General features: G+C 44.8%; 2 protein-coding genes across 2 annotated transcripts in view; one reads left to right on the top strand and one right to left on the bottom strand.

Moving 5' to 3' along the window:
• Positions 1-20,438, bottom strand: part of NDUFA7 (NADH:ubiquinone oxidoreductase subunit A7) — a 113,451-nt gene extending 93,013 nt beyond the window's left edge. The window contains exon 1 of the mRNA XM_069649708.1: positions 20,331-20,438. Within this exon, the coding sequence (XP_069505809.1) occupies positions 20,331-20,381 (51 nt within the window). The 5' untranslated portion in view covers positions 20,382-20,438. The remainder of the gene's footprint in view (positions 1-20,330) is intronic.
• A 1,675-nt stretch (positions 20,439-22,113) lies between these two features.
• LOC138578437 (uncharacterized) overlaps positions 22,114-23,049 on the top strand; it is a 39,492-nt gene continuing 38,556 nt past the window's right edge. The window contains exon 1 of the mRNA XM_069649707.1: positions 22,114-22,224. The gene's annotated coding sequence lies outside the window, so the exon portion shown is untranslated. The remainder of the gene's footprint in view (positions 22,225-23,049) is intronic.

Below are 23,049 nucleotides of genomic sequence, written 5' to 3'. Positions count from 1 at the left end.
TTTCAAGTTTAGTCATGTTTTGGTTGCCTGTCGCAAATGTTTTACACCATTGCGGAGGCACATCATTTTTACTCTTACAATTTAATTTACATTCCAATTATAAAAACAATGGGCCTCATTCCGAGTTTGATGTTGCGATACAAAAGTGGCAGTAATTCTATTACAGTGACTTTTATTGTGGTACTGTGCAATAATACCTCATTTAAAAAAATCCCTCTGCAGTCCTACAAACTCCAGAAATGGAGATGTACACTGCTGTACTACCACTCATAATCCTATGGTAATGCCACGGACAGAGTAGCGGTAATAGTAAGTGATTGTGCCAATAAAATGGCAGATTTAGCAACAGAATCGCAATGAGACCGAGTGTGCAAGATACTCAAAGCCTTTTCTGGGGCACGGATGGGTATGCAGTGCCCATTGAAACATCCATTCAACCTGAACATGGGAGTCAAATGATGGTACCATAAATGGTCGGCAAGGCCCTTGCTCAACACTGGCACTCCATTAAGTGGTACACGTTCCCAGAAATGAGGACTTTCATTAATCATCAAAATACAACAATGCCTAAATCCTCAAAGCATATAATACAAGTTGTGGTTATTTACTTTGTGATTGGCAAGATTTGCTAGTGTTTTAAAAGTTAAAATCCATACAGAAGACATCAAATGTGCAGACCTTTGTAGAGGAATAATGATGGGTGTATTAAAGACTCCCGCTGAAATGAATATCCCATTGTGCAAAGTGCTCTAGGAACTGAACCAGCTTTAGAGTGGCCAGTTTTTCGAAAGCTGAATTCCTTCCAATTATGGTTTACTAAATTCCTACTACGTGAAACTTTTTCTAAATTACTACTACTATGTAGAGCTTTTCCGATTATAGATTCAGAGTTAGCCTAAATATTTGGACTTGTCGCTCTCAATTCTGTAATAGTTCTCTCTGTGAAGAGCTGCACTGCAGAGGCAATTAACTGTTCCTGCTCTATGTGGGTGGTGTTCCCATTGTTGCAGTTTTGCTGTACCTTTTCTACATGCGGGCGGAGTGCGAGGGGTCAGAAACGCAAGGCAAACAACTTGGTAAAGGTTTTTCACAAGAAGCCATTTTATTAACTCAAAAGGGTGCGATAAACGCCTCGCTATTCCTAACCGAAAGAGGATTTCCCTGCCTATCAAAACAAGAATTAAGGAAAACGCTCTAATAAAAAGGAATCTGTCCCCTCACACTTGTACATACATAAAACTTATAAAGGTACTTTAAGTTTAACAGAAATCACAGTTATGTTCAACATGAACCTGATAACTTTGTATCCTTGTAGCCTGGGGGTCAATTCCTCTTCACCAGGTTCCAAACAAGTACGTTTCTCCTTTGTATAGCCAAGTTCAATTCATTAAGTTCCACTTGCTCCAAATGTCTTTCACTCTGCATTTCACACATTTCCAAAAGAAAGGTCTCAATCTTCAAACAGATCATCAACACTGCAATAACACTTGGAACATGAGCAATCCAACAATTTTTCTTGATTCACAACAATGTCTTTGTCAGGATGGTTTTTACCATCAGTCAAACACAATAGAGGGCTTGCCACTTTCCTTCACAACCTTCAACCACATTGCAGTACTTCAATATCTTCTTCAAGGTCCACAAACCTGCCTGGACTACCACTAATATTGCCTAGCCCAGTATACTCCCCTGCCAGGACAAAAACTCTATAGTACTTTGTGGTTTGCTTTGCTTCACACAACCTTCAGAAACGTCTTTGCCTTTCAACAACAGATTCACAATTCCTTCTGTGAAGTCACAATACACATTGATGCTGTTCATTACACAGATGTATTTTCCCAGGCAATGCAGGTTATGTTCCTCTCTTCCTTGATACCTCTTACAAGGAAGGTTTCTCTCCTGCCACAATCTCTCACTTTCACATAAAACTGCTGCTGACAATGTCTCTTAGTCTCACTTGCCTTTCTTTGGCTTAGGCAATGCTTGTTGGTGGGTGGCTTATCGATTGCCTCTTCCACACTCTGAGAACAATGGTTACAATTCCTCTGCAATAACATTGTATTGCCAATGCGGGTTATATGTTTGCCAAAGTATTGCCTCCTCTTTACTTTGGTAATGGTTGTTCTAGGTCTTCTTCAATGTTGCCCCCTCTTTACTTTGGCAAGGCAGGATTTTAGTTGCAAAATTGTTCCATTTTTGTTTTGGCAGTAATGGTGGTAGCCTTCCTTTCCTTTAAAGTGGGTAGATCACCCATGTAACCTTCGTTCATTAGTTTGGTATTCACAATTATTACTATCGGTCAGCGTTAAACTGCGGCGCGTTACAGGGTTTCCTAAAACAGGCAAACTCGCCGGTCTCTCCATGCGTGTCCGCTCGAACCACTGCCTCTGCTTCTTCTGTGGACTTCTGAATGCCTGCCAGTCTGGTTGCATTCCCGCAGCCCGAGCTGCTTGGGAAAGGAGCCTGTCTTTCTCCTCCTGATGGCCGGTGCTCACCAGCCACCAGAAAGAGGCCTACAATGAAGATAGTTTCTCACTTATGGGACAGCTTTTCAGTTTATTGCTTCCCGCTGCTCAACCTCTACAGTTCAGATCTTCCACTATGAAGACACTCCCAGGACCGAACTTCACTTCCACAACAGAGGCGACTCCGGCTCTCTGCTGCAACTATGGCTTACAACTCTTACTGCTGCTCTGCCTCGTTTCTATGGCCTGTACCTCGGGGGTGGGGGGTCTTAAATACCTAAAGGTCCCGCTCAGGTGTGGGTCATAAGAATCATTTAACGGCACACTGCAGTTTCGTGCCTCTGAGCCCCTCCAAGTCCCACAATGCCCGAAGTAGTGGGACGAGGAAGTTCCCAATGTACTTCTTTTTTTGTTTCACTAATACAGTCTTCCATTTTAATTAATTCACTGTTTAGTAACCATTTTATGAGAAGGATTTAGGAGGGATTAATGATTGGTCTAGATTTAAGGGAGAATTACTTTTATTGGAAGTCAGGATCTCAATGCTCTGCTTGCCATAGGCTTTCTTCCCATGCGGATCACAATGATGTTCACTACCAGCAAAGTGGGTAGGTCCAAGAAGAGAAACCTTACTCTGACAGCAAGCCATGAAATATTCTGGCATCATAGAAATGTCCTCCTCCGAAGAAGACAAATACTGCATCCCTCCCAATGGAGCCATCCCATTCCTCTGGGGCCCTTCTCCGCCCAGGTGATCCTCCCGTCCAATACCACCCCCAGAGTTAGGATCAGATAGCGGCTGCCTTTCCCTGGCTACCTGGGAGGAGAAGTTAGTCAGGGTTTCTGTGAGGACTCTGCAGATTCAGAGGAGCTTGGATCACTGCCCATGTTCTTGTTATGGGAAGGTGGACTGCTGAGGCCTATGCTAGTGTAGCTTGCATTGTCTAGGCCCTTCATTTACCTATTCAGTGTGGGAATGCTTGCACTGCTCCATTCAATGCAGTTCCTTCTCTATGCGAGTGGAACATCTATGCTGTGGCCCACGATTATGTCAAGACCCATGTGAGGAAAGCATGATCTACTGAGGATCATAGCGTACCTCATCTATATTAGTAGGAGAGTGTTCACTCCTGCAGCATATACTGCACATGTTCTATGAAAGGGGAGCTTCCACAGCACAGCAGAAACCCATTCCTTCTCCGTTTGGTGTGTGGGAATTTCATATCCTTGATTTACCTTGCACTAATTCACTCCATCTGTTCGACTTGACAAAACCGTACATTGCTGTTGCACTGACTCGCCTTTCATGTTTGTGTGAGGGAAGCCTGCACTGTTCCAACTCAAGCCATCTGATTCTGTGTGAGCTGCTATAGTACCTGAACGCAAGGGAAGCTCAGAGTGTTAGTGCTCGTATCTTCCATTTGCGAGAGGGTGCTGCGATACTGCACCCTGTGCATTATCTGTCAATTGTGTGAGAAACCTTTTTGTGTTACGATTTGGAACACTGTCGCATAAGAATGATTTCCATAAAGTTTTAACTTTTTGCATGCATCTGCTGGATGTCACAAACCTTTTACTCTCTCACGAAGGAGGAAACCTATTTTTGCTCGCTTAAAATCACATTTACCCTAAACGTTTAAAAATAGGGAGTAAAATACTCACCTCAAAAGCTTATCTGGAGCACTGGATGCATGAAGACTCTAGCAGCGACAAAAGCTGGTTGGTAACTATTTTCTCAAAGTTTTTCACATCACCAATTTGCCCAAAATACAACTTTTTCAATGCTATGGTCTGCATGCTCTTAAAGAAAGACTATGGGATTACTGCAACTATTGAAATGATGTGGAAGGAGGAGAATGACTCACGTGCATGCTTATGGACAAAGACTTGTTTATACCAAGAGGAAGGAAACCCAACATTCCCTAATTCAGGGTCCCCTGCCTCAACGCTGTCAGAACTAAAAAAGGTCCACAAACCTGTGTCCAAATCCCTAAACTTACATATACACAAAACTGGATCAGTCTCTTCAGAGTGCCTTCTTCTGGGCAAACACTGTTCACAAAGGGGGAACGTCTGCCTTCCCCAGGCCTTTCGGCAGTCTTAAATGTACAGTTCCACAAACTAGGGGAATGACTTCCGCCCTCTGGTCTTTCTCAGGTTTGTAATTACTTCCACAAAGTGGGGGAGAGGGGAGCCGGAATGGCTTTCGTCCCCTGGTCTTACACCCTTGTTAAGCCCCTCCAGTGACTCACTTGCCCAGACCCGGTATTCAAACTTAGCAGGTACTGCGATGAAGAAGAGGGCTTGTTGGAGGACCTTGTCCTCATGCACAGTTGGATGTGCTCGACTGCTTCCTCACAGTACCCATGGTACACTCCCCAGCCAGGAACACAGTCCTTTACCCAATCGTTACACTTTCTTATCCTTGCGTCCGAGACCCTTCACATTGGTTTCTCTCCCTCCGTCCCAGGCCCCTTTACATTGGCTTCTGTATTGCCCTGGAGTTCCTGGGAGCCCAGCCACCCGTACCTGCTGGACAGTCTTCCCCGGCGCTTTTCTGGGTCAACCTACCTCATCTCAATATATCAAGGTGACAGTTCAGTGGAGTTAGTCCTGATCTTCGTCATCCCAGTACTATTGGTACCATTGCTATGGAAATAATACATGGAGGAACTTGTGTGACCAGAAGAAGGAAAAGAAGGTGAGGAAGAAGCGGTGAGGGTGTGGGTGTATCATACCATGTAAACCCAGGTGTCCTCCCTGTATCCCAGGGGGGGAATTCTTCTACAGGAGATCCAACCTCCAAGTACCACCCCTCAGGTGACTATCGGGTAGCCTTTGGGAGAGCAGATCGCTCCGTTTTTCGGGTAGTTGGACTGGTACCGTTTAATCAGACTAGACCGGTCGTTTTCACATTGTTTCCTTATTACATTTAGATCACCGCTGTGGGAAGGACACGCGGCTAGCCGTGGAAACTGGATACTATTCGTATTGATGTTCAGGATAGAGCTGTAGGCTTTAGTAGAGTACCTCTGTGGCTCTATAGGTAAGCAAGAAGTTGGGCAGTCCCTTTTACTTTTGAGTTATTGTGGCATGTAGCCAATATTCATTACTTATTTATTTTTTTGTTTACCTTTATATTTCCACTTGAAACAGCACAGAGGTGTAGCCAACTAAATCTGCGCTCTCTAACCCATGCTAACCGGCCATTTTTGAACGCTAGAAAACAATTGGCACCCAAGGCAAATTGATTCTATCCAAAGTACCAGTGTGGAAGATATATATTTCGTTTTTGTGGGAAAGAAGGTAATTTAACATTTGCCTCCTTTTGACAGCAATATGTTTGTTATTTGTTTTTTCCTAAAACTGGTTTATATATGTTTTTGTGTTGTCTTTAGGATATCCAGCTTCTGAATCAGAATTTGCTGGAGCTTAAGCTTCTAGGCGAACCAAATGTGGTTTGCAGGTAGGAAGGCTTTTTCTTTTTTTCTTATTTTTCGATGCTGAGATCTGATGCTGATAATAGTGGGGACTCTTGAGTGTGACGAGAAGGGTTTGTTCAGCACTAACTTAGAAGTGCGTGTTATGGAGATTACAAGAACGTATTTTCGTTCTAGTTTTCTTTGACATCCTTTATGAATATAAAATTATATTGATTAAGTCAATAAAGAGGTTGCGTGACAACACGTCTAATTACACGGTGGACTAGATAGATGCTGACCTTGAGACTAAAGCCATAGGGATGCTCTAGATACTGATATGTCGTAATACATTGTTTGTGAGAGGAAACACTAGGAGAGGGGTGATTTAGGTATGTAATTTCAGACAGTTGTTTTAATAATGTTTACAATTGTACGTTTGTTCTATTTTTAGAAGTATCTGTTAAATGTTCATCCAATCCTGATGAAGACATCCAAATCGGCCAAGTCGTAACTATTTACCATCTGGGGAGCTTTTTCGAAAAAAGAACTATCTGATAAAGCACCAATAGTCGATATTTTTTCTGGAATGAACTTTGATTAACTATTAGGTTTATAATGAAATGTACCAATGAAATGAATAATTCTTTTTTATGGCATTTTATTACATTTATATAACTTTTAGATGTGCAAATTACTTGAATGAATGTGTGCGAATGAATGAGCAGTAAAATGAATTAAATGTTTTCTAAGTATTATGTATTATATAATTCAAAATTCAAAATAAAATGAAAATGATAAATTAAAATTTGCATCCACTCGCCCTCCTTTTAGAGTTTCCTCATCTCCTGGTACCAACTTTTGTATATGACTATCGGGTAGCTGCCTCACCTCCCTGCCCATTACAGGATCCATCACATACCCTTCTCCTAATGCTGCTGGTTTTCCTCGTCTTTCGGCCTCGTTTTTCCACGAAAACGAGACCGAAAGTCTACGTTTCCTTGCTTTTTGCCTTTCCAATGTTCTACACTGAAGCAAAAGGGCTTAAGATCAATGAACCAGTGCATTACCCTTGGGTTAGTGTCCTTCCAGAGACTCAACCATGTAAGTGGTCTGTGACCAGTCCAAACTTTTTCCCCCCATTAAGTTATCTGAAATACCCTATGGCCCATTTAATAGCCAACGCTTCTAACTCGATAGTGGCATAGTCCTCTCCCTTTGGGAATAGTTTCCGGATAATGTAAAGCATGAGGTGTTCCATTCCATCATATATTTGGGATACAACAGCACCTGATCCTAGCTTGGAAGAGTCATTTTGCAGCACCAATTCTTTGTTAATGCTGGGTACTTCAAGTATGGGCTCAATACATAAGATCATCAGGGTATCGAAACAGGCTTGAACTTTCCACTATTGTAACTTCGGGGGGCTCTGCATTTTTCAGCTCGTCGGTTAATCATGATGTAATGGAAGAGTAATTCAGAATAAATCTCCTATAATAACCAACAAATCTTAGGAAATTCCTCAAGTCACGTTTTGTTTTAGGGACTGGAGTTTCTTGAACCGCCTGGACTTTTCTGTTTGTGGCTGAACCAGGCCATTGCCCACAGAAAGCCCAAGTACTTTAGTGCTGACTGGGCTAACATTTCTTGACACTGTTCCAGATAAGATTTGGAAATGGGAGTATTTTACTCCCTGTTTTTAAAAGTTGGGAGTAAAATTCTTTATTATTAGGGAGTAAAAATGTAAATCCAATTCCCAATGAGAGTATTTTATAAGCGAATAAAAATATGTTAACTGGAAAACAGAAATGTGTAGTAGTTAATTCCTTGCATGTAGTTATTAAATGCACAGTAAAAGATACATTTACTTCTTCCGATCAGGCAGGTATAGTAGTATGTTCTTCCTGTGGTACAACACACACTACTGGTCTGTTCAACGTGTCTGTTTCCTATTTTTTGTTGGGAGTATTTGCCTATTTCTAGGGAGTAAAAGGGGTGGATGCACCCCTTATCTGTAGGGCTGCCTCTTGGGGTTGGCAGTCAGGCCCGCTCATTTTAGGTGATTTTGTAGAGGTGGAACATTCTTCCCTAGTCTTAATATATATGACAACGTTGTCCAAATAAGCCCCACTAAAACTAGTGTACGAGTGCAAGACCGGATCCATTCATCTCTGAAAAGTTGCGTGCAATGCAGTCTGAATGGTCATAAAAACTGGATTAGTCCCCTCTGGGTAGAGAAGGCTGTTTTTTCTTTGTCCCTCGGATTTAATGGCACCTGCTAGCACTTCGTGAGATCAATCGTGGAGAGGTATAATGCTGTGCCAAGCCGGTCAATGAGATCATCAATCCGGGGCATTGGGTAGTTATCGAAATTGTGACAGCATTACGTTTTCTGAAAAATATACAAAACCTCCACGATTGATCAGGTTTTGCCACTAGGATCATTCAAGAGCATCAGCATCCAACATCTTCTCCATCTCTTGGATCACCATTTCTTTCCTAGCCTCTGGGATTCTATGTTCTAGGTTTGAGGTTAATGGTTGTTCGGGGGCGGGGTTGGATGGGGAGTCCATATATAGTAAAATACCTCCTTCACTATACCGGGCACACAACTGAAGACATCAGGAAATGTATCTAAAAGATCTTGGATGTCCTGTCGTTGGTTGGTGGTAGGTCAACTGGCACTAGCCTGCATTCATCTGGGCTTATGCTAGGAGACTAGCCATTACCATGCAAACTCCACCCGATCTTCTTCCCATTCTTCTAAAAGATTAACATGGTAAATATGTATTGTTAATCTATCAGGTAGAGCAAAGCAGTAATTACAAGGGCCAGTCTGCTCTAGGATCTCATAGGGCCCGTGCCACTTTCATAACACCTTGTGTTCAGATGTTGGGAGTAGCACTTTTTGTCTCGTGGAAAAACATCGGGTCAAAGCTTCAATGCCATACTGTTCCTTCTGATGTTCTTGGGTTTTAGTCCAATGGGAGTGAACTATGTCCAGCACCACATGCATATGTTCTTTAGTGTGCTGTGCTGTGGGACAAGGGTAGAATGGCTTCCTCCCTTTTCTCCAAGGTTTCCCGTAGCATGTCCATCACCTGGGGTCTCGCCCATACAACAATGCAAAAGGTGAAAATCCCAGGGAAGCCTGTGGACTTTCCTAATGACAAACGAGGTCCAAGGAATCATCATGCCCCCTTTATTTTTACAATCGGCTTCCACCAGTCTCTCGAGTATATGTTTTAGGGCCTTGTTAAAACATTCGCCAAGACCATCCGTCTGGGGATGATAGGCAGAGGTTTGCAAAGTCTTTAGTCTTTATATGCAAGATTTGCTTTACCTCCGTCATTATTCTATTCATGAAAGTTGTTCCCTGGTCGGTCAAGATTTCTTTGGGGAAGCGTACTCTTCATAGAATGGGGGATCAAGTGCTTTAGAATCGGTTGCTTCGCATGGGGAAGCCTTCAGGACAGCAAGAAGCATAATCCAGCACTAGTATGTATCTATACCCAAGCCTAGAGGGTTCCAACAATCCCATTATATGCATTCTTATTCGGGAGAGCAGGGGTAGAAGAGGTGCAAGTGGGGGGTGATGTAATGATGTCTTCGGACGTATAGAGCATGCGGCTACAAATGTTTTGACATCTGCATACACTCCAGTCCAATAGAACCAATTTACCTCTTGCCCGTGGGTGGTAGTACCTAAGTGACCAGCAATGAGGTGGGCATGTGCGATTTCTAACACTACCCTCCTGTGGCTGCGGGGGACTCCTATCTGAGAGCGAGGAGCCCCTTCAGGGCAGGTATCCCCCTCTATAAAATAACCAGTGTTTTAGAAAGAACGGCCCCTCTTTCTTTCTATCTTCTTCCTCACAGATGATTTTTAGAAAGGCCTCTGCTAACACAGTGTCATTGTGTTGGTTGGGAAAATGCTAAGTTTGGAATCATTTCTAGGTCTTCCTCCTCGTGATGGCGTTTTGGGATATTTATGTCAGGTTCAGGGGTTACATCAGCTTCACCAAAAACCTTGATCCCTCTATTGGTGGTATCAGTATCTGGGACTTCTAGGAGTTTGGGGAATAAGGCTTTCTCCCAGATCCCCTGAGCAATCCTTTCACCGACTTACTTGATAAGCCTTTTTGCTGCTGTTTTGTATCAAGACCTTAATATTCTGTCTATAGTGCAGGTCTATCACCCCTGCTGACACATCTAGGCCATGTCAGCCTTGACTTGGAAACCAGCCTAATACACATGACTTGGCGGGTGGGGGGGGGGGGGGGGATTAGGACCAAGCTTGTGGGGACATGTATGTCTCTCTCCTAGTGAAATCCCTACTACTCGAGAGATCAAAATCAATGGATTCTTTTGTGGCAATTGTGGATTTGATGCTCGCTCAGTGAGCTTCGTAAACTTTAGGGTTCCCCAGTTTTTGTCAATTTGGTCAGATCTCAGTCCTGACAGCATATGCAAGCGTGTGGAATGAGGAGACTGACACACAGGTGGCATGCTTTTGGGCAAAAAATGCTTATTTATATCAAAAGAAAGCAAAAAAACCTAACCATCCCTAACTCTAAGAGGGGTTTCCCTACCTCACCAAAAACTAAGGAGCTTTCAGAATGTCCGTACCTAAAATGTCCACTGTCCCGGGTCCAAATCCTACTTCAAAAACGTACAAATGAACAAAAGCGCAACAGTCTCTAGACAGTCCAGAAAAGAACCCCCTTCTTCTGGACAACCACAGGTCACAAATATGGGGAATGTCTCCCTTGCCCTGGCCTCTCTCAGGCTTATATTTATAGTTCCACATAGGAGTTGGAATGGCTTCTGTCCCCTGGCCTCCCTCACGGCCTGGTTGAGCCCCTCCAGTGACTCATTTGGCCAGACTTGGTTTTGACCTTACCAGGTACTGCGATGAAAGAAGAGGGCTTGTTGGGAGGATCTTGTCCTCATCAGGGTTTGAAATTGGAGGGGAGCTGGGAGCTATTTAGCTCCGGATTGTAGTTTAGAAGAGCCTGGTTAAAAAGCTTGTAAAGACTGGGGGGGAGGGGGGAGGAGGGGGGCATCTGTACTCCTGCTCTCTATATGGCAGAGGAGGGGTACAGAGGACCCCAGCCAAGATCCTCTATTCGGTAGCTATGGTCGAGCAATCCAGGCCTAGCTTTCAGGAGGTGATGCAGGCTGGTTATTAAGTACATTATAGTCCCCATGCACCCACATTGTAGTCCTCATGCACCCACAAAGGAATGTCCACACACTATTAGTGAAAACACAGTCGTTATATAATTAAGGTTCAAGGATATATACACAATCGCAATAACTCACTTTGTGCTCAGTTAATCTACAATGGCAAATATATACACAGTTCTACGTGGTACCACAATTACCATTAGATTTCATTTACGTGCATCAACTGTACTTTGGTCAAATGTCACAAATCAATTAATAAAAGGGAACCAACAATAGACATAGGAGGAAAGAAGTTGGTTAGAACAATAGGCAAAATACTGGCCCCGTTTACCTAGACACAGTTCGGCGAGGATCCCCCCCAACCTGGGCAACCTGTAAATAAAGAAATCATACAAGCCCAGCCCAAATATTGTTCACAAGAGTCTTATTTCCTTCTAATTAGTTCTACAACCCCAATGTACCTGGAATAGCAGAGTTCAACATCTGGTTGTCTACGGATCCTTCTTGAGCGGCTCCCTTTAAGGCAAGAGCCACGGATCGTCGAGATCCCAGGAGGGAAACGGGTGAACACAGTAGTTGACGCAGCAGCTTCGGTTCTTGCGGTGCTCGCTGACAATCAGTTGAAAAACATCCTGCAAGCGGAGGCGTGCGGTGCACCTTGACGACGAGTGTTCGTTGACACAAGGAGGCAATGAAGATCTTGGGCGTCGAGTCTTCAGCGTCTCTGATCTTCGGGAAACACACTGTCGGATTCTCCTCGGTCATAATGAGCACTATCAGAAAGAACTGCATTTCTTTGCTCCTCATTTTACTCTGCACCATCCGATGAAGTCTAAAGGGACTTTGAAGGCTAATGTGTGTACTAACTCTGTGACAAATAAACTTCGGGGCACAAGTGGTCCAAGGATGAATATCGGTTTCTAAATCACCCCAGTTTTTGGGAGCCAGCCTCAAATATTCCACCAAGGTAAAGAATCTGGGCTGCATTTGGCAGAGGGATTTGGGATGCAATGCCCAGGTCTCATCCAAGGTTCAGTCTGTATTCTATAATATTAGCCTTTTGCGCCAAGCTTTACCCTATGTGCCCCGAACAGATAGGGCGGCGGAGGTGAGGGCGCTGGTCAATTCAAACCTTGACTACTGCAATGGACTTCTGGCAGGAGCACCGTTAGGCAGAAACCTGTGCAGTTCCCTTAGGGAACACTGCAAAAGATTTAAGATTACAGGTGTTAGCAGTAAACCCACTTGGTAGCAGTCTGTACCACCCAGATTTACCTGGTAGCTGTGGCTGAGCAGTCAGACCTCCCTCAAGAAGAGCTAGGCAGTATGCAAAGTATACACAATAGGCACTCAGACACATCAATACAAGCAAACACTGACCAGAGCTTTGGTATCAAAGTATATAATTATTTATTTAAAAACAAACTGTTTGAAACACTCCAGCACTCTTATTGTAAAATATTCTAAACACAGTTACGATTGTAATATATACACCCCTTTTTCCTTATCAGATAAGTCACAGTAAAACACCACTTATTTTCATACAGAGGTGAGCGCTTAACTAGATGGCACTCCAATAAGTTTGTGAGAAAGGGAGGGAAAAAGACAGAATATGGAAAAGGTACACCACTCTAAGGTTCAGGAACACTGTTAGCAAGGCAGAAGAGAAAAAGTCACTGGTGAGCCAAAGTCCAAAGGCTGGGCCCACTCTTACAGAGAGCAGAGCACAAATGCGCCCAAGATCACACAGTTACACTAGGCTTAGAAAGTCTTGCAGAGGGTTCAAAAAGAGTTTAGAGAGGCTTAGGAAAGTTTAGCCAGGGTGTCCCAGGCTAACCCAGGTTCGAAAGCCGGGTGCTAAATCTACACCGTACAGTCGGTAGCAAGGGAAGCCAGGCGGGACACGGTACCTTAAGTGGGAAGGATCCTCCAGCGGTGGCAGTTGTTCCCAGCAGTGGGTGCAAGTCGCGTCGTCGTCCAGGGGAAGAGAAGATCTCGACTTGGAGGAAAGATGAAGGTCGTTGCACTACCAGGGAAGAAACCAGCCGCAGAGTTTTCCGGTTAAAGGTGGTACCATTGCGCGGTCGTGGTAAAATGTGGTATCCCGGTTGCCGGGGTGCTTGGCACAGGCAAGGCGGCCACGAGGTACGTCGGGAAGGCGAAAAGACGGTGAAACTGGTTATCCCCACCAGTCAAAGGAAGAAGACTCTCCGGCGGGAGATCTCCTCTGTCGTTGGGAAAAGTGGTGAGACGGTCCAGCAGGGCTCCACCGGTGGTGGTGTCGTGGCAGGTCGGCTCAGCTTCTCCCTCGTCGGATTCTTAAGTCCTGTGGCGACTTCTGAAGTTCCAGTCCCCAAAGCCCTGCTTTTATGCAGAAAACCCCTATTCACTCAGCCTAGCTGTCACTCAAACAGGCTAAGTGGTGATCCACTTGGGCCAATCAGGACAGAGTGCGACTTGAGTTGCCTAGGCAACTCAGTCCAGGGTGCCTAAATCCCCCTCCACAGTACCCCAGACAGAGTGGCACCACTTTGGAGGGCCTCTGTGGAGAAGCCCGCCAGAAAGTGGAACAAAGGGCTCGACTTGGGTTGGAGTCACAGAAGAGAACACAAACGCCATTTTAGAATCAAGTTTTGGCAAAAAATACCAACCGGAGAATTGATATTAATTAAATAAACCGGCGGTATGTTCGAGGCTACCGTAAATAATTAAATAAAGATGGTAGCCTAAAACAATGGGAAATCCCATAAGAAAATATTTGCGGTTGAATATAAAAAGTAGTATCCACTGCCACCAGCCAAAACTCGATCCGGGGGAGACGGAGACGTGCCCCCTCGACTAACAGACCCCGGGGCAATTGAATTGCCCCAGCCAGTACGTCCACAATATGATGTTTTGTACTGGTTCTGTTCAGAATTTAAGACTAGTAAAGTCAATGGTGACTTAACATGCCCTGGGAGACAGTAGTCAGTCCCAGGGTATGGAGTCTATACTGGGGGGTCACTATGACACCCCTGTGTTACTGCACTGAGGGTGCTGTGTAACACACATTACAAAAACACATGAAGCCCTATGGGGTAAAAGACCCCATAGCCCATTAAACACATCTAGATTCAAAGAAACACACTCAAATCATGCCCAAGAGTGAGGGTAAAAGAGTCTCACTCTTGGCAGGAGAAAAAAATAAACCCCAAAAATCCAGCAAAGCTGCTGGGGGACTCACTAGGTTAGGAAATTCAGCCTAAACAGAGAATTCTCCCTAACAAGCACCGAGTAGTCAAATTCATTGCCTTCAAAAAGCACAAAATGCTGGAGTGAGATTGGTTTTTGATGTATCCAAGAACACTAACACATCTAGTCTCCGTCGATCATTACACTGGCTGATGGTGGAAGATCGGATCAAATTTAAGACTGGTTGCCTGGTCTATAGAGGTTTGCATGGGATGGCACCAGTATCTGATAAACAATTGAAACAATACCAACCCACCCGCACCCTCAGGTCGGAGGATCAACTTCTCCTTGTAATTCCTAGGATGAAGTGTAGATCTAGAGGAGACCAGTGCTCTTCAGTGACCGGACCCAGATTGTGGAATAGTCTCCCACTAAATCTGAGACAGCTAACTCACTGATGAGTTTCAGAGCAGGTCTAAAAACCTGAGTAATTCTAAGATTTTGGATCACTGCTCAGTCTATGTTTGTTCTAATACGATCAAGATGGGCTTGCCCGTTTCTCTTTTTACCGAATTCTTTCCATCTGCGCCAGGATACGATTTAGCTCGCTGTGTGGGCGTTTATAAATCTTTCAAAATTCAAGCAGCCCCACTACTCTAGTACACCAGAAGGGATCCCAACAGATTGGAAACACAAGCAAATTATCAATCTCCTTATCCAATTGTGTTAACGTGAATGGAATGGCAGGTTTATCTCCAAAAGGTTGTGGATCATTAGTTAGTTGCAACACCTCAAAAATACAATTATTACCCAATGATAAAAAGGACTATCCAGTCACTGCATACTGTCAGGAGGGTAGTCGGTATTGTAATTAATTGTAATAGTTCAAGTGTCATAAATCACCAATGTATCAACTGAAAAGGATACAATTTGGTAGGGCTCTTCCGGATCCTATTTTCACAAGACTTGATTGTAGGCAGGTCAAATTAGACCTTCCCAATTATACAACTCTCTGACTGGATAAAAACAGGCAGAGAGATGGATCACTGGAAAGGGCGTGGGAATTGTGTAGGAAGTATGCCTAGGATAGATCAAGTATCATAAGAAACTGTCCCAATCGAATTACTAAGATAACAGTTTAGCATTAATTCAGACACTGACCTTATGGCAAAAACTGAAGTAATCCACGAAGGTTCCTTGAAGAAAACCAGGAGTTGAACAAACGACAAAGGAAGGGAAGATTAGTAAGGGAGACTTATCCCGAACGGCACGAGGCTCTCGCTAGATACCGGGTTGGTGCACCACAGGATAGCGTCCAAAGTACTGTGCACAATAACCTTCAAATAGTTCATAAATACTTCCTTTCCCACGATGAACAAAAATTAGAATTTCACCTGTTAACCGTCACAGGTACCAAAGGTTCAAAATAGTTCAGAAAACCACATGCAGGATTGCACGCGATAGAATACACGCAGCCAGGCCAGCCGAGCTTGAAAACAGCGTCCGCGTGTAGATATTTAGCACGCGAACAGGATTCACGCAGCTCAGGACAGCCGCGCTTGCAGACAGCGTCCGCGTGGAGATTTGGCACGTGAACAGGATTCACGCAGCTCAGGACAACCGCGCTTGCAGACAGCGTCCGCGTGGAGATTTGGCACGCGAACAGGATTCACGCAGCTCAGGACAGCTGCGCTTGCAGACAGCGTCCGCGTGGAGACTTGGTACGCGAACAGGAAACACGCAGCTCCGGAATTAGCGTGTGGAGGAAACACGCTCAAAATAGGCCTAAGAAGTTGCTGAAGGGAATGCGAGAACGTAGGTCCGGAGTTCAGCTACCAAAACGCCAAAATTGACTTAATCAGAAGCAGCGATTGGAGTTTCCACGCTGCTTATGGACGCACTGCCGTGATACACGTGACGGACCCAAGTCACGTGAAATTTAACGACGTGAAAAATGCAGACGTCGTTTTCCGGGCAATGCATCGAACAACCTCCATTTTGAGTAGAATGGTCTAGTGGTTCTATGGGTGTAACTCATTTTGAAAGGAGAAGTCGTTCCTGGTCCAGAGGTATGTCCAGCAGGCATGACACAAGAATACTTGGTTTCAACACAAAGGGAGGAATGGGTTGTAAAATGTCAGTGGGGACAGAACCACAATGTACCTTGTGCTGTAGGTGCTCTTGGTGGTCGACAAGGTCGAGTTGGTTTCAGGGTACTTGACCACTGCGGTTATCAAGCGGCAGTTAGTTCAGCAAGTGAAGCTGGACGGATGGCTGCAGGCTGGCCAACATGGCTCAAGGTCAAGAATCATTGTCTCGGTGCTGGTCGGCGGTTCTCAAGCACTGGTCAAGGCGTCTCAGACGATGTTGATGATTGCGGCGTAACAACAGTCAGCGGTGCCGTCTGTTGCAGCTTGAGGGGATCGACTGTCTCGAAAATGTCCTTCAGGACGGACGTCCGTAGATGTGCTCCTCCTAGCTTCTTCACTGGGCGCGTGTCGTCCTTTAAGGTGGACAGCGCAAAGCGGGTATAAGTGTTGCAGGCAGGTGCCTTGTCCTTGGTTTGGTTCAGCGACTCTCTGGCACTCCCACCTAGAAAGCTTGCTGAAGAGCCTAGCCAGGCACACTGTGTGCTGGCTGGATGCCAGGTCTGGACCCGCAGAGGGTCCTCTGCATTTCCCTCTGTTCCCTGCGCAATGTTTTGGGGAGGGATCTTGCTTCCCTCTTTGGAGGTCCTGGCCTTCCTTTACTGGCCCAAGATGTAAGGCAGACTGTACCTTCAGCCAGGGTCCAATGAAAAGTTCTTCTTGCTACTCCTTGCAAATTCTTCAAATGATCTCCCTAAAAGAGGGGATCAACCCTCTTTTAAAGCCAAATGAACCACAGGGATGGGTGAAGACTATGCCTACCTTAATGAACCAATCCTGGGTCCCCACCACCAATCTCCTGTATGGATGAGGTCATAACCAGAGTGCTTTACAACAAAGAAGGTAAGGGGTGAAAACATGCAATACTAAGGCCCACCCATCTTCCTGTCTGTTGTGGATCAAAGGGTCTCTCTGGTCAATGGAGCTCTCTGTGGTTCCTGATTAAAGTGAAAGGTCTCCCTTGAAGCTGTGGCAAGACCATACTTTCTGACGCCGTCAATCCACATACTCATACCTTTTGAATGGGGTCCCACTACGGTAACACGCTGTTCCAGACATGACATTTCACTGTCAATCGATGGTTGCTGGGGTTTCCGCTCTCCTTCGTTAACCTCTGCAGCCAGGACCCATGTGGACCTGTTAAAGTACACTATATTGGCATGTAAGTTAATCGCTGCCACTAGCTGCAGGGCCCAGAAAAAGGACAGGGTGGATCCACCGAGTATTTGTTAATTAGGGTGGACATGGTGGGGGAAGGTTTGGCCCTCCACCTTCTGAGATGGTGTACTCCTGGCTGTCATAGCCCAACTAAATAGGACAGGAGCGTACACAGGTCTATGTATATGTCATGTTGTGAGCATCGGAAAACGTGCGGATTTGCCCCACGCATTTCCTAGAGGATGATCTACCATCATTCAATTTCATTTTTTTTTTTTATTTAAAAACTAGGCGAGCGCACACCCACCGTGAGGATGGTCAAATTCCTCACAATCTCAACATATTTCCATTAGTCCAATAAAATGTTATAAAAATTGGACTAAGTGCGTCAAATCTTTTCACTACAGGTTCATCTATTACAGGTCTGTCAGCAAAGCTACTGCTAGTATAAAAGTAGGCCATGAAAAATACTTCCATTATACAACGCCAGCAAGTCTTCTCATTGCAATCCCCTCCATCACAATAAGTTAGGCGTTGGGAAAACTCAAAGCAAAGAAGCAAATGAAAGCAATGGAAGAGAGAAAAATAGGCAAGTGCGGATTTTACTGCAGTCATCATCCTTTCAAGCAAGACATATCACAAGCTAAAACTCCAACCTCTTGGACCTGGGTTCAAGTTTTATCCATGAGGTACTGCAGGGTACAAACACTCTCCCATACTCTTTAATATCCACATGCATTGCAGGATGACGTCCTTACACATTTTCACCTGGTCAAGTATATGAAAAAAGGTCAAAGCTCAGATCATAACTATAGGGGCCACAAACCTGTCACATTATTTCAATTCCATGACCACCAACTCTTCAACAAGGAAACATTCTCCCACCAAATGACGCCTTAAAGACACACAACACACAAATAATGACCCTTCATATTAACCATACAAAGTGGCAGATGTTTCCAAGCATGTGTGTCGCCCTGAGGATAGTTATATAATAATAATTTGGCATTTATATAGCGCTACAAACCCTCAGGTATCTGAGCGCTGCTTGTGTGCGGTGCTCATTTATCGACCTCGGAAGGATGAAAGGCTGAGTTTGGCCCCGCCGGGATTCGAACCTGCGTTAGCAAGCTCTGCAAGATGCCAAAGTGAGCGCTCTTCTCGCTGTGCCACTTGACCGGCTATAGTTACATTTCCAACTGCTGTTGCATCAGATCTCTGTCTCCAGCATACAATACTCCTTCACACCCTCAACTCAATTACAAATGTGCACCAAGCATGCAGCAAAAATACAATGTTGCGCTTCAAAATGCTAAGCCACACAATTCCTTTCCATGCTTCGGTATTCTGGTGGCTCATTCTTTCACAAGATGCCTGGACCTGAAGCCCTCCTCAGAGGTATGCTGGGAGTAGCCAGTGTTCCCAGACCAATTGTCCTGCTGTGGCAAAGGCATTTTTTGGTGGGAAAGTGGAGATGGGATAGTTGGAAATGAGAGTAGTGGATAGAAGGAAGAACGGAAGGTCAAAAGGAATGAGGGTCTTATGGAAGGAGACGTAGGGAGTGGATGGAAGAGGGTAGCAGAAGATTTTGGAAGGGGTACAGGAGAGCATGTTCTTTTTCATGGGATGAACAGATGGAAGGGGAGAACGGCTTTTCCACTTGAACAAATTGAGTGATCCTGGACAAAATCACTTTATCAGCAAGACATGGTAAGGCGACTAAGCCGTTTCCAGACGGTCATGCCCCTAAACACACAACTTGATAGTAGAAACAAGAACTTGCAATACATGGAACAATTGTCCCCAAAGGTAATCAATGCTGCTTTTGTGGCAACCCTGAACAGTTGCCACCCTACCAATCGGCCTACCGAGGGTCCTCGGTCAGGCTTAAATCTGCCAAGGTTTGAAAAGACACAGTGACATTAACGTGGACATATATTGATCATTGGAGAGTAACATTTATAGAACAAGGGAAGTGCAACAATATTATAAAGACTTAAGTAGAGAGCTCAAGGTCAAAGATTTAAAAGCAGCGCAATTCATTGATTTGAACAAATAAAAACGTTTGAATAGAGTGTTAAATCTATTTGAGACTTCATTCAGATTCAAAGGAAGGCTGATTTCCACATTCAGAAGAATTTTCATATGTAATCCTACATTCTATTTCACTTGCTTGTTATGAAATGTTTTTAAAAATTAATGTTATTGTAGCCATTTATGTCAATTAATTGTACTAATAAAATATTTCAATAAACAATAATTTGTAAATCAAAGGGGCGCTCAAAGGAAAGAGCCTCTCCTTACAGTTTAATTAATACCCACCAATAAATTATAATATGTTAGAAATGACGAGACTCATGCGGGAGAACGTGCTTCAATATAGGACTTTGGTGAATGAGAACACTCAAAAGGTATAAGACTGCCACCAGCAGAAGGATAAAATAATGCTAGATGTGATCACAAGTAAGGGACCGTCGTAACTGCCTGTTAGAGGCATCGAGACAGGAGAACGTAGGTTATAAGGCGCTCAATTACAAACTAACGTTAACGAAGGGTGCACTATCTTTGGACACTGTGAAACCACAGGGGACGGCCAAAATACAGAGGAAATGAGAATGTCAAGCCTAGGGATGAGCAAGGAGCGATGTCGGAATCGCCTGTTAAATCACTTCACGTCTTGCGGAAACAAGACTGACAGCGGTCAAATAAACCGACCCAAGGCTGTTCCTTCCACTCCTTACGTTCAACTGCACCCCGGCTCTACACACTCTCTGACTCACCCCTGCAGCCCAATTCCGCAGCCGCCGGATGAATTTTGTGGCCGACGCCATTACTGCTACCAAGGACACACGGCATAAACACAAAAAACGGACTACTGCTATAGTAACGCAACATTGCTAATGGGAATGGAAGAAATACTCTCTCTCTCTCTCTCTCTCCCACACCCTACCTCCCTCTCTCTTCATAATACTTACTAGAAAACCTTCTTACTACTCTTACTCTTGAGGCACCCATACATGCCAACATTTTGGACGTGAGAGGGAGAATACAATGTTTCCATTGAACTGCATTGGGGTTAGGAAGGAGAAAGTAAAAAATAGCCACATTTGATAGAAAAATGGGGGGTTCACACACCAAAATCAGGAGGATTGGACTGAATGGGCATCAGCCACCATAACAGCATACCTCACAAACGTGAGTCCCTAAGGACTGGTGAAAACATATAATTTCATGTTTGCCTGGTGGGAACCCACTGAAGTTTAAGGATGAGTAAAGGGATTACATACATACATGCCAACATTCCGAAGTGGCTGAGAGGGAGATTTCTAGAGAGAAATCGGGAGACAACAATTTCGCCATTGGAATGAATTGGGAAATAATTATTTTAGGCGGGAGAACGTGAAAAATAGCAGTATTTTTCAGTCGAAAATCGGGAGTCTCCCGCCTAAATCGGGAGGGTTGGCATGTATGTACATGGCTCTCAACTGTTTAAGCCGCGAAGGCAGGTGAAAACACCTGATTTATTCGAGTGTGAGCCCATTGAAATGAATGGGAATATATGGGGCTTGGTGGGTGATTTAGCTAATTGCAAGGCGGGTGAGTTGAGAGCTATGGGATTGGAGGGCGAGTGAGCTTGGCGGGTAACACCCGCCGAAGGCTTATAAATTGAGTTATGTGACAGAACCCTTTCCTTCCGCTTAAAGTGTTCACTTCTCCTTCCTGGAAGTAGAACGCCTCCTACAACCCACATTCCTTAGTTAACCTTTTTCCACATATCGTTATGGGCCCTACCATCCCCCTCTGGGATGGTGAGTTGGGTTGTAAGTACAGTAAGAGGGAAGAGTAAGCAACAAGTAATGAGGATTACTGGAAGATAATCAGATCCTTACCTCCATGCCCCCCTTCCTACTCCCAGATTTTTACTTTTGAGGAATACCAAATCAAGTGAGGATTGGTAGGGCCAATGAAATAGCACTCAAAGCACAATGTACACCGCTGTTCACTTAGGTCTGCCATCTTACTCCATGTCATGAGGGACACCCTATTCCACTCTTGTGCTTTCCTTTTATCTTAGTTTTACTTCAGTCTGTTTAATTTAATTGAAGTTAATCAACACTACATCTCCCAGCAGGCAAATGATGGAGAAGTGAAAGTCCAGTACTGGGACATCGTGTCCCTCCTGACATGAAGTCATTTGGCAACCCTATGGACACGCAATAACCAACTCTATTAAAAGACTATCGACACTCACTTTTCTTTTTATTGCGATCATATTTTCGAATGTTTATACTTTTTAATGCATTTGAAAAATGTTATCAACAATTGCACATAATTTAGCAATAATCCAGCGTTCTGTGGGCTACACAGTCCGATAATGGCCCGGGGCCCAAGATACAGGCCAGAGCGAACGTGGGGCCCCGGTGCTGTTGCTGTTGCTGGTCCGGTATAGCCAGCAGAAGGCGGGATTATTGCTATTACTACCCCTAGGCAAATCCTCGAGGAGCTAAAAGCAATACAAAAAAACGGCTGTGCTGCTTCGTTCGCACCAGCTACTGGGGAGAGTCAAGCATGGTTGCGATGGAAACCGAATGCGGGGCTCCGCTCGGAGCCCATCTTCCATTTCCATGGCACTGAAGCAGGAAGCCGTGCGGCCCGGTCAGAGGAGACCCGGAGGTAAGGAGTTTTGTATTGGGGCTGAGGGGGCAGTGTGAGAGGGCTGGATTGGGGGGCGGGAGGCAGGGGAGGAGGGAAATTGCAGCTCCGGGGGAGGGCGGGTGCACAGAGCTCTCGGGTTGCTCGAAACACGTGCTTGCATCAGTTGATTCAGCCCAGGTTTGGAGCAACCCGATTGGCTCCCGCACCCGCTGAGGTTGCTAATAATTCTTAAATACTTTGAATAAGCCATAATCTGATCCCATAACACTGGTACTAACATAGCTGTCTTGTCACATTCAGCCTATAATGTCTGATGAATATATTTGGACAGCCCAAATAGCCACTCTGCATATCTCTTGTTCATTAGCCCAGGACATGGCCATTTTCCCAGTAGCTTCATTGGTAGTTGAAGCCCTGCTGCATAGTAAGTATCTGCTGGTAGATGGGGGGCCAGTGGGGCACTCTTGCCAGCCAATCTGTCCCCAAAAGTCACAAACAAGTTGTCCACTTTTCCTTCCAATGTACATGAGCACCTCATTCCTAATATCCAATCTATGGCAACCCTGGCATTTGGAGGAAGGCTGGAAGCAGACTTTCCTGTGACCTATGGAATTTAGAAACCACGTGGGAGAAAAGCAGGGGCACATCGAAGCACAAATTCCTCAGGTCGACTCCCCAGAAATGGCTACTTTGATGAATCCTGCAGAGTCATGGCAAAGTCCCTACCTAAAGTCTCCTCCCAGGTGACTAGGGAAAGTCAGCCGCTAACTGATCCTAACCTTGCGGGTCGTATTAGCCAGGATGATCACCTTGGAGGAGAAGGGCCCCAGGGAAGTGAGATGA

The sequence above is a fragment of the Ambystoma mexicanum genome, chromosome 1p, assembly GCF_040938575.1.
Source record: "Ambystoma mexicanum isolate Mex_15411 chromosome 1p, UKY_AmexF1_1, whole genome shotgun sequence".
In the NCBI taxonomy this organism is placed as follows: domain Eukaryota; kingdom Metazoa; phylum Chordata; class Amphibia; order Caudata; family Ambystomatidae; genus Ambystoma; species Ambystoma mexicanum.
This window is presented reverse-complemented; position numbering and strand designations above follow the sequence as displayed.